We start from the raw sequence: 14,876 nt of genomic DNA on the forward strand, positions 1-14,876 counted from the left end.
TACTATTGATGGAACAATCTGTTACTCATTAATGCTGCAGATTAAGCCATTTTGCCTGAGTCTGTTTTTTCAGTAGACATTTTAACTGCTCATCTTATGATATATTTATTTGATTTCCAGTGCCTAGTTACAATATGACAGCAAATCCAGAGTAGGTTTAATAACCATTTATTCTGTCTCCTCAGGCAGACATTGACTGCAGGAGGTGGCATGAACTCAGTGTTGGCATTGAGCTACAGCAGTGAGGGACAAAATGACACGGAGACCCAGAATGAGGAATCTCCAGTGGGAAATTATCATCACGTAAATGTGAAAGATGGGAATCACTTCCACTGGAGTTTCAAGGACAGATTCCACAGACACCTGTCGGGAAGGTTCAGGGCCCTTTCTGCGGGTAAGTGGACTGTTCTTTGTGTCTTTCTGGAGAAGAAAGGGTATAATCTCAGGATTAAGGAAATTAGTTTATCACTGAATGAGAGCCCCAGCTGTAGAACAGATATTCCCTAGGGAGCCCAAATGATGTCCATGTGTATGTTACCCCAGAGTTACTGGCCTGCCTGCCTGGGATGTGGCTTTGTGATTGATGAAGATGTGGAAAGGATATTGGACACCATGCAGGTGACAGCTTTGGTGGAGGCTGTTTGTTCTTCCTCCTCCTTGTGGGGATGAGGGGTTTTCAGAGCATTACCAACAAATCAGTCCCTCTTGTGAGGCACTTCCACACTTGTTGCTTCACACTTGTCGCTCCATACTTGTCACTGCACACTTGTCACTGTGTCAGTCATGGTGTTGTTCCTTTTCATGCCCTGCAGGAAGTCGAGAGGGTTTCCTTTGGCAGATGCTTCTCATGCTCCCTGGAGAGCAGTGATCCTTTGGTGCATATGTATACAGCTCACCACCCACTGCCCAGAGTCAGTCTGTCCTTTGGGAGGCTGGACTTCTGTGTGCTCTGGGTATTTGTCAAGGGAACTCCTAAAAAGTGTGTTATTCATACTAGACCAAGGTCTGCAAGGCCAGGAGATTGCTGGCTACCAAAGAACCCTTTGCTGAACTGAGAGAGAAAGATGTCTGTACAGTTGGTGCAGAAGAGTTCTGCTGCTGGACAAAGACTAGTGGGACACAGGAGAGCCTTTAAAACAGGTTTGCTGAGAGGTCACAAGAAAAACTGAACAACATAAACAAATTCACCATGGGAGCATGTCTTGATATAAAAGCTTTTCTTGTTTTGTACATCACTGTGAAAGGACAGTATTCCTCAGTCCTTCCCATGTCCTAGTGCATTCAGAGCCAGTGCCTGTGAGCCAGAGGACTCTGCCAGTCCCATTGCAATGCCTGCCCTTTCCAGAAATCTCTCCTGTGAGGTATTTAAAGGAGTCATACAGCCATTAATCCAACTGCAAATCCCTCAGTGCAGTGCATGCCAAGACAGCCTCTTCCCAGGCAGGTGTGTCCCTGATTATAATCAGCAGAGAGGATACAGGACATCCCGGGAGCAGCACGGATACAACCTTGCCGTGGATCACAGATGGCAAGGGCTGCCAGTCACCACTGTGGCCCAGGCAAAAGCCATCCCTCTGGATGCCCTGGAGCTGTTACTGGAACAGCTGCTCTGGGCACTGTGTGAGAGGAAGGGCCAGAGACGTTTCAAGTGTTTTATCACGCTCTCCCCATGCCTGTCCCCTGTGAAGACACAGCCCTGACAGCTTTGTACTCATTGTCTCACAGGGAGAAGGTTAACAATAGGAAGGTGGCTGTTTGCAAGGGCTCAAGAATTAATTAGTGGGTTTCTTAGCACTGTTTAGATCCTAAAAGAAATTAAGTCTAGAGCAAGAGCTGCCTCATGAAAGGACCATTAACTATTTCGATAAGCAGTGGTACTATGTACTCTTAATATTTTTTCTCTGCTGAGAATTGCAAAGATATAGGAAGGAATGAAGAATTCAATCTTCATCAGTGATTCCTTGATTGTGTTGTAAGATAAAAACTAGAGATACAAAACTGGCCCACTGCAAGTTCCTCTTCACTTTGCTTTAGTTATGGTTTGATTTTGCTTCATCTAACTCTGAGGCTGACTGGGAGACTGTTTCAGCACCAAATATTGTTACCCTGGTGTTTATGGTACGGAAGGCTTTAGGAGACAGGCACTATGAAATTTTGCATTCCCCTTCATTTGGTTTGAGTCTGTGATGGCCACAAAAAATCCAGCGGCTTTTGATCCTGAATGAAGATGAGAAGAGTTCATGTGCCACTTTGCTCTGTGTCTTAAGATATCCAAAATTACAGTGTTGTGAGCTATGATTTGGATTTCTGGCAGCACAACACATGAATTAGATAACCTGTTCTTCTTCCTAATACAATTAGATAATTTTGTGCTGTTTCACCAACCTCTTCTTGTGTGACTTGGGTGATGAGTCTGTGTGTCTGGGACAGGTTTAATGCCTATCCACCCACAGGTTCCTCTTAAGCTGTCATTCTACACTGTCATTTTATCAGAGTTCCCACCTGAGACTGTGACTGCAGTGGAGCACACTCAGTCTGACTTCCAGCTTGAACTGCTTTCAGCACTGCTGCTTTCCCTGATTTTTTATGCTAATTTACAGGTGATCTCACAATTGTTTGAGGAGACTAAAAGGAGGCTGGAAGAGCAGCTGGCCCTGAGTGATTATGTTTAACCTTAAGGGAAGCTGACTGAAAAACCTGCTTTTACAGTGAGGGCAGGATGTTTTACCAAACACAAGAGCTGGTCCCAGGCTGTCAGCTCCCAAACAACTGAAAATCTGTGCTTAACACTGCAGGGAGAAGGGGAAGGATATTTCCTTTGGCCTGCCTGTGTTGCCATTTCAACACATCCAAAAGTCACATCTGCAGGTGACCCCCCAAATCCTCAATATGCAAAATTTAGAAGCAATAATTTGCTAAACTCTGTTTTCCTGAAGGTCATATGGTTCTCAAAGCAGAAGTATCACTGAGAGATACAGTTCTAATTGTACATGAAGGTGGTCTGATTAATTAAATTTAAATGAGTCTTCCAATTTAAAAAGCAATAGTAGTCCTTCATAGTTGGACTGCATAATTTTCTATGCCCTGTAATGATTCTGCTCTGTAATTTCCACTTTCCCTGAGGATTAGCCTGGCTGATTTGGAGGACTTCACACTGGGGGCAGGTGGGGAATTACCCTGGCTGCAGAATGGAGCTGTGCTCTAGTGCCCTTTCTTGCTTTTCCAGGAAGGATCAGCTGTGGCAGAGCCTTTGCCAGGACACAGTCTCTCACATTTTGCCACAGCACTGAACAACCCTACTCTTTTTACAGGAATATCCTGTTGGCTGGGAGCACAGACTGTGTTGCACTTAATTTTGTGTCTAAGGCCAAAGTACTGTGGAAAATTTTCCAAACAGGCCTAAAGTGATGTAGCTGCATCTGCTCTGCTGCTGTACCCCCTTGTTCTGTGAGCAGACATCCCTGTTCTCTGGGGGTGCATGTGGGAGCTGGGAGACAAGGCACATAATGCCAGTTTGTTTGAGAAGGAGCTGGAACACATAGCATTGTTTCCATTGCTGAGATGCTTATTAACAAGGGCAAAAATCTACCATCTCTTTTTGGTCTTTTTCCTCCACAGATAGCTTGAAATTATCTCTTCCAAGTACTTTCCAAGGAACTCACCCCTCTTCTCCCTGAGGAATCTCTTACTCTGATTACCTGTTGTAATGGAGGCTCTGTATGGGACTGCCTTCAAAGACCACTCAGTAGTTTCAGACAGCACAGTTCTCTGTAGGCAGTGTTAGCTGCTGCTTTCCTTGAGAGAGCAGTTCAAAGCAACAGATTTGGTGTCTACAGCAGCTCCTGACCTGAGACCAGGTTTTGTCAGAGCCTGTCTTTCATGCCTCACATTTCCCTCCTGCTTAGAACTGACAGCAGGCTGTTACCAAAGCATCTTTCTGGAGCCCTCACAGTTCTACTCCTCACTTTTACCATAAAATTTTGATTTTTAAACAATGCAACATTTACTCACCTGTAGGCTCTGTATTAGAGGGGAGTCTGAATGACATAAGGTACACTGGGATTACCTAATGGAGGTTTAGGTTAGAAAGAAGCTGAATATAGTCATATATATGGTTTATAACCTCAAAAGCAACCCATGCATTTTCACTGTAACCAGAATTTCAATGATTTGACCAGACATTCTGATTTCTGACCCAATTTCCAGATCTAAGATTTGTCTGTTCTAGACAAATAACTAGAATTCCCACAACTTGGGCATTCATACAAGTAGTTATAGTTCATACATGAGGCTAATTACAATCAGTAGTTTTGTTCCAAAGTGGAACAAAGGACTGAACCTCTTTGATATCACTGGAAACTTCCTATCTTGCAGTTCTCTTCAAGTATTAAATTAATTTTATTTGGCTTTACATTGAGTATAACCATTTGGTGACCTCTTTCATTTCTATCACTCATTCCAAGGAGAAGTTCTTGTAGGTCTTTTCCAACCTTAATGATTCTGAGATGGGAGCCCTACACAACTGCTAAAGTTGAATTTACAGGTGTACAATATTGTCCTAAATTATAACCCCTGCAAAGCTAATTTTGGGGTATTACAACCAGTAAATCCACCTGACTTTCCATGGTTGCTGAAGTCGTTATTTAGGCTGAATCCTAATGTTTCTGCTCCCCCAGTGACCTTTTGCTGACCAGTCCCTCTGGTTATTTAAAGAGTTCCAGAGTCTAAGTTTTACAGAACTGTAGTGCATGGCAAGTATACCAGACTGACAGACAATTAAATGAGGCCTCCCTTTAATCTGGACAGGTACAGTATAAGCAAACTACATAAATTCCTTCTCCCCTCACAGGGCTGAGTTTGCCTCAGTGCTGAACCAGATGGATCTCTATGGAGGCAGCTCAGGTATCTCAGCCCTCACGGTCAATTTAAAGCAGCAGCCTGAATGCCCACAAATTTGGAAGTATGAGCTGTTTCTTTAGTGGTGTAGGCAGCTATCCAGTAGAAGGTGGACTGAGATCATCAGCCAGTTTCAGGTAATAAATGTCTATCAAGCCTTCAGTCCAACACTCATTTCTGTCAACTTAAAATCAGGGGCAGGCACGCATAGCCTGGTACCACAGTGCTCTGGGGTTTGTCTCACAGCCAGCCTTGAGGCTTTTACAGAGCTCCCTAATTGTCTTTTGCTGTCTTGGAAATCTCTGTTTCTGCTAATTAGCCAACTATTGGAAAACATGGCTGGCCACTGCTATTGGCAGAATTAGCCTGGCTTTCCCCAATCTGTCATTGTCCTGCATGGCTCTAGAGATGGCAATTTGCTGCTGCCGGCTTATGTGTTAGCAAGACACTGAGGAACTTACAGCTCATCTTTTATATACTTGGAAAGGACTGTCAAGATGATGCAGTGTTGTCTCTCACTCCCCCTTCTCTTATTTTATGTAGAATTAGAGCCCACGAATGTGAGGAAAACCAGCCATGGCTGCACTCAAGGCATTGTGCAAGATTTCCTCCCACAGCAGCGCTGCTGCAACTCAGTCTAGTTTTTTTTTTTTTTCCAAATGTGGCCTCCCACACATTTTGTGCTAAAGTCCCTTTTCCAAACTGTTTTTTTAACGTCTTCTTTTTGGTTCTGACATGTGACAGCACCTGAGATGTGCTCTCACAGGCACTCTTGGTTAACACTTGAGCATTCCAGGTTACTAGTCATCTTTGGGAATGCAATTCTGCACCACCTCATTCCTACACCTGGACTTTTGATAAAAAATAATTATAACCCCAACAGAGTGTGTAACAGCAACTCTCAACTTGGTTTATTGAGCCAGGATGGCAGACTGGACTAAGGAGCCTGGTTTATACTTACAGTGAAGGCAAAAGAGATAATTAGCTGAGGACAGAACAGGCAGCCTTTGCTCTTGGACTGTCTTACTTATGAGTGACATTGGTCCTTTCTCTCTTCCTGCTTGGGACACATCACCTGCAGAAGGAGATCACAGAGAGGTAATCTGACTAAAGTAACCTTCTGTGCTGCTTCTGGAATGAGTCTAAAAGCAGCAACAAGCAAGTATTTCAAAGCTCCTTGTTGAAGTGACCTTGCTGCACACTAAGATGTACCAAAAGAGATGGACTAAAGCAATAGGATGGTTACAGGTATCTCATTGCTCTTTGTCTAGTCAAGCCTTGTAATTCTTCTTTGTTAACTAACTATAACCAGATAAAGTATGAGGACCTCTGTGAAAAGCAGTTGCTGTAGCAGACAAGATGACTTATGAGGGCACAGTTTCAGCAGCGTTTATTGAAGACATACTTTTTTGCATTGTTCTGAAGTGAAACATGAAAGCTACAACATCATTCTTCTGGTTTGATAAAACTGCAGGCATGGTGACAGCTGCATGTAATAAGTGATCCCTGAACACCTTGTTAGTCCTCAGAGCCCCGTGCAGAATTAAAGTTGTGTTTTACCAGGCGATACGCACCCGGGCAGCGGCGTGAACAACTTCCAAGGTAATAGTTGTATTGCTAGCACTGCCTTTAAATGTTCAGGGAATTGTGTATCTCTATTTAGGTATATACTGGGTATCTATCACTGTGGCATTTCTGGAATTGCAGTCTGTGTTAATCAGGAGGCCATTATTAAACAGCCACAAATCACAGCCACAAGTAAGCAACGTTTCACTCAGCTTTGCTTCCCTCAGTTTCCTGTATTTACCCAGACATGAAGCTGAAGTCTGAAGCTGCACAGACATGCAGAGGTATCTAGCATAGAATCACAAGCAGGGACTAAACATGTCATTTCAATATCTAAGGACTACCACTTCCTCAGCAGCACATGGAGAGATTGAGAGAGCAGCAGCAAACGGGAGAGAGAGAGATGAAAGGACGGGAGAGGGAAAAAACTAAGGAGGGGTACCAGTTAAAAGAGAATTGATAATCACCTAGAGGAAGGAGCAAAACAGAAGCATGAATGTTTAAATGAGGCAGGGAGAGAAAGATGGATGAAAAAGGATTAGAAGGTGAAAAATGGGAATGGAGAATTTCCAGAGGTAAAGTTGAAATAGAAAAGCATACAACAAAAGGAGAGCTTCATTAAAAAGAAAGAAGGGAATTATCACAAGGCAGGCACAGGAATGAGCATCTGCTGTAAAGAAAGCACAGGACTGGAATATTGCAAAGAGAACAATGAGGTCACCCATGGCCAACAATTTGCACTATTTCTCATTAATGCTGAGATGCTAATGGCTACCTTCTCCAAACCTCCTCTTTCCTGGGGTACCCTTTCTTTTTGAAATGTTCTACTTCAAATACAAAATTGAGGCAGTTTCACCAACAGGGACTCCATCCCTGCTGTGTTGAGCTTTCAGGTTGAGTTGGCTGTTCCAGACAAGTCTGAGTCTTTATCAGTCAACACCAGGCTCTTCCTTTAATGTATGTTACCTGCTTTCCTATTATTGTTATTGCTGTTATTATTTCGACTACCACTTTGTTCCTAAAGTTCATTCAGACCTCGATCATGGTCAAATTCAACTGTGATAATCATTATTTAAAAAAATCTTCAAATAGTAATAAGCAAAGGAAATAATGTTATCCCTCAGACCAACAAAAAAAATTATTTGAAAAATGTACTTTTCATCAGGAAACTTTCATTTACTGAAGCTGTTCCTGGAAATGTTTTAATCAACCAAAGAGGCAAGATGGACACATAGCAGTTCACTAAAGCTGAGCTTTATCTGGAAGATTCTGTTGTAGCAGTGTCAGACAACCATGCAGTCTGATGGCTACAGGCAAAAAGAAAACTGGGCTTGTATCACTTGAGAAGGATCATCTCTGATGGCACAGTGTTTCCTAATATACTGGAGGCATTGAAGGAAGGGTGCCTCCTATGCTCCAGGGGGTTTTAAGCAGCCACAAAGGACTGTTTTGAAAGGCTGATCTGCCTCAGGCCTACAACCCTGTAAGATCTCAGCCACTGTGAAGGGCAGACCAAGCAGCTGTTTATGATGCCAGCAGATAGAGAGCCCTGAACCTGCAAAAATACACGTGTGCACGTATTTTAGCAGGAACGTGCTCTCTGGGGTATGTGCTGTCTTGGGATTTGTATGTATGTTGCTGCTGTGTTTTCTAGTTAATTTTTCATGGTTGTTAGGCCTCTGCTCTTTTCAGTTCTTATTGTTCCCCCCCCAAGACAGCCAAACAAGGCCTTGGGTTCAGCTTTCTGAATCAGCCTCCACAAACTTGACTAGCCAGATCTCCACAGGGAACAAAGTCACATAGATTTCTGTGACAAAACCCATTGATCTGACAGGGGCTGAGATAAATCTGCCTCCAAAAGTTAAAGCAATAGAAATCCGGATCCGCAGTGCAAGATTTCAGTGACAAAACCAGGGAGCTGACAGGGACTCAGACAAATCCATCCACGCCGAGTGACTGTGCATTCGTTCCACACACAACTGCCTGCTTAAAGAGATAGTGATGAGAGATCCCCACACAGCATCTAACACGGCATCAGCATTTGTTAGGAGATTAGTGTCAGGAGGGAGAAACACCCAATTAAAGAGGTATTACTCTGCAATTGGGGGATTGGGAGTAAGTAGCAATAATCATGCCAGCCACTGCCACAATAACACTGCTCTGAAGGAAAACGTGGAATGCAAAAGAGTTTGAAGAAGAAAGAGAAAGCAGAGTGTGTTCACAGGTTTGGAACTGTGGCAATGAAATAGCTCAAACAAAGATAACCAGCTCAGACTCCAATTTAAAAATGTATGGGATCAGGACAAAAAGCAGTCTACATAACAAAATGGCAGCTACATCATTCAAGGCCCACGTGTTCTTGTCCAGCTAGGAGAGTTCTAGTTTCTACAGCAGAAACAGTGACTGCAGAGGGATAGGAGCTGGTGCTCAGTGCAGGCTATTGGTGCATTTATACTGCTACAGCACAGACTGCTTAAAACATGAGAACATGAGAGCATGAGGAATGCCTTCCTGGAGCAGAGCACTGGGCCATCTGGTCAAGAGTTCTGTTTCCCCCTCAGCAAAAGGACACACTCTTCAGGGGGAGCCTATGAGCTGTGGCACTTGCTGCTGTTTCCCCACTGCCTTCAGAAATGTTGGATCAGTGGTGCTCGTGGATTCATCCCTGCCCTGTTCTCAGTAGCCACTTGTGGATCTGTTCTTGAATTTGTCTAATAACTTTTGAACCTGATGGTACCACATGCCTCCTTTGCAGGCTGGCTGGTGACTTTTGTTTTTTACAAAAGGAAGGAAGGACTAAGAAGGGGACCTGTGGCTAGAGCAGTAGCCTCATGCTTGGAAAACTCTGACTCCCACTTCCTGCTATGTTGTAGGCAAGGTGCTAAAAGTGAGGCTTTTAGATTCTTAAAGATAACAATTTTCAAAAACAAACAGTGTCTAATTCCCATTGAAATCAATCCAAAGGAAATAGACTCCTCGGGGCTTTTCAATTCAGCAATTTGAATTGCAGTTATGCATTTCATAGTTTGAAAAGTGTATCAGCCAACTCTGATCTGTAGATTTCTTAAGGATCTTTAAAACCTTGCCTTTATTCTCTGTGCCCTAACCTCCAAGTTCTAAGGAGGGGGTTAGAGCTGCCCATCTCAGGGACGTGTGATAAGGAGAAACACATCAGAGACCTTGAAAGGTTCATCTGCTAAGGCAAAGGAAGGGCATGAGATGGCCTGAACCATCTAATGAAGATGGAGAACTGTCAGAGGTTCGTGTTTGCCAGAGGCACTACACTGAAAATCAGCCAGCTGACCTTTCCACAGTCACACATGACACACATGCCAGTGTAACCAGGGTGTAGTCAGAGGGGACAGGAGGTGTGGAGGTGAACAGTGAAATGCAGCTGCAGGGATGCTGCAGACATTCTCTCTCTCTCTCTCTCTCTGAAATGTCCCAGCTGTGCTGAATCCACCCAATGACAACTGCCTTGTGTGGGGTCAGCTCTGTCACCTCACCATGCTCCCCAACTAAAGGGAGTTCACAAGTGCTACACTGCCTTTACAGACTTCTGCAAGACCTACATCATCTCTGGTGTTAGTGCTGGCTGACCTGAGGCTTCTGAAGTGGAATGCAGGCCTGAATCAGAAGTCTACCATGGTTGTCAAGGCACTAACCCCACATCCTCAGATGACAACAGTTGTCACAAAACTTGTCACTAACTAGAAAATCCCTGTTTGCACGTGCTTGCTGTGGAACATGACAGGGAGATGCTGCCTGTGTGGTGGCAGGAGAAGCTCCTGTTGGATTTCCCTCTGACTGCCCCTTCCAAAGCCATAGGCATTTGTCTTGCTTGCCTGCTTTCTCACTTGCTGTTCTATCTGCTAACAATTCCAACTGCTCATCTGGTTTCAAGTTGCTCATCAGTTTTCTTGCCTAGGAATGTGAAACAGCACTTCATGTGCTGAAGTAATTTTTCTGGAAGGGATAAAACACTGCTGCAGCCAGGTACTCTATTTACAGCTTTGAGCACAAACTCAGCATCCCATTGTTGTTACTGTAAGCACCAATCTCTCCATATGAGCAAAATGAGAATGGCTTTGATGTGGGGATTTGCCTTCTAGGGAGCATACGGTGTGGGTTAAGGCAGCATAACCCACAGACCAGAACACTCTTATGGGATGAGCAGCACACTTTTGGCTTGCCAGATGCTGGCTGAGTCTGGGCCAAGCTGCTGAACAAGCAATAGTTTTTCACTTTAGTCTTCCTGGCAGGTTTTAGTACTAACTGCTTTAAACAACTTGGTGCCTTAGACCAAGACCTAATGACTGCACAGAAATGTAATCGATGTAACCTGTAACTGAGAGGTGTGACCTCATATCTCAGAAAGACTCCCTCAGCTGATATTACCCACAGGTGATTCCCCTTTGGGCCTAAAAGGCCCAGGCCTCCGATTTAGTATCTTAAGGAGATGTGTGTGATTTAGCTCTTAATAGCATCTATCTCTAAAACACTTCTTTGCAGTGTGATTTAATGGTCAGAAACATCCTGGGGCCGTTCTGATGGTGCCTCCCCTCCACAGGGAGGGGTCCTCCCACAGGAGGCCTGCCAAGCCGCCCCACCTGCCTCCCGTGCTGGCCCTTTAAATGTGGCAAGTGCGAGGCAGCTGGAGGCCTTAAGGAGCCATTTGGCGCCATTTGCCTCCCGGCTCCTGTTTGCTTTGTGTCCCCTCCTGTGCTGGTAAGAAGTTTTAACTGCTCTCATACTCCTCCTCTACTCGCTCTGAAAGAGTTGGTGCTTGCTTGCTCCGGTGTCTCGTGCTTTTTGACTTGCGTCAGAAGTAATGCAGAACAAACAAATGGATGCGGAGAGTGAAGCCCCAAAGTTTCCCCAGGCTGTAGTTTCCTGCGTTGTGCTGATGTGTGGTCTCCTAAGGCCGTGTGTGAGTATGTGTGTGCTTTAACCTAATGTCTAATCCCTCTCCTAGGACTAGAGGGATCTAGTTAATATTAAAAATGTTCTTCTGGTAATATATCTGCCCCTTACCCTGGTTAAAGTGAAAAAACTTTTCATAAGACCTGGTGCTTGCTGCATTTGTCATGTTCTGTATTAATTCAGAATGTTCTCCATGGTTGTATCATATTTGTCTTATATCACCAAGCTTCTAAATTTGTGATAACTGGCACCTTTGCAGTTATAGAAAATAACTGTTTTACAGTATCAGGCACCCCAGCAGGAAAAAGCTCCAAGTTCTAGTCTTGGCTCCCTCTCAAGTATTTCATCTTCTCCTCACTGTTTGATTTGTGGAGATGCCCATACTCTTTCAGCTCTACAACACCAGGTGCTCAGTGCCCTGAAAGGGCTGTGGGGTTCCTGAGCTGTGTAAAGCATCATTATTATGGCTATTTTTATAGATAAGAAAAAGCATGTTTTGCAGCAAACAACAAAAAAAGTATTTCCCAGCTTTGAATGTGATGTATAGAAAGACTTCTATTGCTCAGCTATTATGGTACCTCATATCAGTGAAATATAGGGGTTTTCCTCAAGTTGTATTACAGCTGCAAAATCTGTTTCCTGAAATATTAGGCGTGCCAGCCAGTTTGGATGTAAATAATAAGCATGTCCTTCGCTGGCTTTTTAGAGGCCCAGGGAAAGCCATTTGTTCAAGCTCCATCTTGAACCTTCACTCTCGAGGAGTAGCTGTTGGGTGTCTCTGTGTGCCCTGGAAATTTAATTTATCTGTAAACAGGTTTCCTTTGCTCCACTTGGGACTGTTATCTCAAGAGAGGTTAAGCTGTACTTCAGGTAGCAACGAGCACTGAGAACAGAAAACAATTTATAGAGAGTTTCATAGCGATATTAATCTGAGCAGGTGTCTGCATCAAAACACCTTAAGATAGGTCTCCTAAAATCCAGGTACTGACTTAAAATCTGTCATATTTATTAACACTTAAAGGAACTACAGAAGTATAGGTATTTAGTTTATTGAGCATAATAGACATTCACGCTCTCAGGGTTCTTTTTCCCCACACTTTTCTTTTCAATGCAGTATTCTAGAAATTTAATTTAAAATTAGATACTGTTTAATTATGCAATCCAGACACTGGAGCTTTAAGTGAAAGGCTCAAATATGGTTATGTTCCTGATAAAATAGGTGAGATTTGACAGTGCCATTTTAGGGCATTGGATTATTTTCTCATGCTCCTGTCCTCCCCAGTGAATTTATTGTGATTAAGAACTAGTGCTGTGGGTGCACTGTTAGACTGGTATCACTGTTTAGCTGTACCCTAAAAATAAACACCTGCAGAAACATATTATTCTGACTGGCAGGTGCTTTGGTCTGCTGGAGGGAGCAGATTTTTGGGGACAGCAGATGAGCTGTGTTATTTTAATGGGGTTGGGGTTTGCTGTAGTAAGAGGCTGGAGGCCACTGTCATAAGCAGTATCCTCTCTCATGCTCCAGAGGGATGGGATTTTGTGCAGGAAACACTGCCATTTTTGACAAGCAAAGGAGACTGTTCTTGCCCCATTACAGATGGGCCTAGATATAAAGGACCTTCAACAAGAAAAGGCATAAGCATCCAAGTGAAAAGATAGTTTTTTCACCCCACATGCAAGACCTACAGCCCTCAAGAACATGAGTTAATTGCAGAGTGGTCAAGAAATAAAGCCAATATGGCAATGTGTAGTACTGTGCAATCTGTAGTGTTCTCACTGCATCCACCCCCTTCCCTCAAGTCTGAGCACTGATCACAGCAAAGGACTTCCTTCTTTTTTTTTTTTTTCTTTTTTTTTTCCCTTTGCTTCTTCTGTCAAACCTTCCATATCCCAAACCTCAGCACCACTGGAGCTGGTGAAAGGCATCAGTGCACACAGTCACAGGAGACACTCAGCAACATCACTCTAAGCTGTTACATGGGATGAAGAGACAAAAGTAAAAACTCAGGGGAGGAAAAGAATTTGATTTATTTTAGTCTCGTGGTGCTGGTATGGCTGTCAGTGTTTCTTGGAATGTGTACACATTAGAAGAGGTATTCTTTATAAATTTTTTATTGATCTTGTCTCAGTGACAGTGATTAATAGTATTTTCATCCAAAAGTGTCACTTCTGCCAACAAACTTGAATTTTCCCCTTTGCATGCTTCTATTCCTCCAATCCCTGGAGAGGATTGATAGGAGGGGAAAGTGCAGTTGAGGGGGAATATTCTCAAGGACCACACCATCACCATATGTGACTCCATTAACCCAACCAAGTTCCTTTATTATCACTTCTTATTGCAGTAGCATTTTGCATCTGCCAAGTGGGGGCACCTGTGTTAGATTTGTGTATGAATGACAGAAAGGGGTTTCTTATTTCAAAGATTTCAGTGCCTAACGAGCTGTGCCCAGGAATTGTATCAAACTATATTCAAAGACTATTAGGGCTACATTGCTTGGAGACTGAAGTATTTTATAGCTTTTAGAGGAATGAATGTAAATGCTGTGTTTATTTCAGAAGGACTCTGCCAGATTTCCTTTCTTGTGCAGAGAGGCAATTAATTTCTAAACTAATCAAACAAAAGGTGATGCAGCAGCAATACATCACCTGCTACCTAGTGCTTGCCCCTCCTAATTTGTGTGTTGAAATGTAGTCTCTGCTGGTCTATCCCTTGGTATTAAAGCTGAGGAAAGCTGCAGTTCAGCAGTGGGTTTTAACTCAAAGCAGATTATTCATCAGAACTGGAAGATTTGTTTTCCTGTCACTTCCCAAAACTGGAAAAAACATACTATTTATTTATTTTATTTTTTTTAAGTTCAAGCTCAGAGCTGTATGGTACTTAGCTGACTGCCTTCTTTATGGAGCTCAAGGTAAACTGAAGTACCTAAATATCTTTGTGAGCTGTCTTAAACACCCACTGGAGAGGGAGAATAAACACAGTGTGTGTTACTGCTCTGCCTGGGAGGCTGCAGCTAAATCACTACCAAGGCTGAATGCTGAGAAGGGTTAGGCTGGGTCTGGAGTGAGAGATTCTCCAAACACCATGGGTTCCCAAGAAAGGGAAACCAGCTGTTATCAAATGAAATTATTTCCCTCCCAATTTCTCCCTTGGGTTAGGAAAAAACTTCCAGGAAAAAAGGGAATTTGGCATTCTTTTGCCTCTGAACTGAGTGAATTTCTGGGATATTGGCTGAGACAACCACTCAATAAATAAATAAAATGATTGAAGATGAACTTGAACACTCTTTGCCATCAAAAAATGGAAATGTTGTGTGGCTCCTTTTACCTGCTGCAGACACAGTTACTGCTGTGTGCCAGCAAGTGGGTAGTGCTGGGTGTTATTAATAAGTTGAGAGGAGAATATGCATATCCATCTCCTCCAGCCACATTCCATGAATGCTGCTTGTGTACAGCTGGCTGTGTGTCCCTGTTCTGCCTGTGGGTCTCAG

At 43.4% G+C, this 14,876-nt stretch overlaps 1 protein-coding gene across 2 annotated transcripts in view; it reads left to right on the forward strand.

Moving 5' to 3' along the window:
* The first annotated feature begins 263 nt into the window (after positions 1 to 263).
* The window catches only part of LOC127481794 (high mobility group protein HMGI-C-like), a 61,780-nt gene continuing 47,167 nt past the window's right edge, over positions 264 to 14,876 (forward strand). The window contains exon 1 of one of the 2 annotated variants that reach the window (XM_051811484.1): positions 264 to 394. In XM_051811484.1, coding sequence (XP_051667444.1) covers positions 317 to 394 — 78 coding nt within the window. In that variant the 5' untranslated portion in view covers positions 264 to 316. Of the gene's footprint in view, positions 395 to 10,887; positions 11,191 to 14,876 lie in introns of those variants that run through there. The other variant, XM_051811485.1, reaches the window with a different exon arrangement.

Source organism: Manacus candei, unplaced genomic scaffold (genome assembly GCF_025592945.1).
Source record: "Manacus candei isolate 608988 ecotype Guabito, Panama unplaced genomic scaffold, ASM2559294v1 h1tg000082l, whole genome shotgun sequence".
Taxonomy (NCBI): Eukaryota; Metazoa; Chordata; class Aves; order Passeriformes; family Pipridae; genus Manacus; species Manacus candei.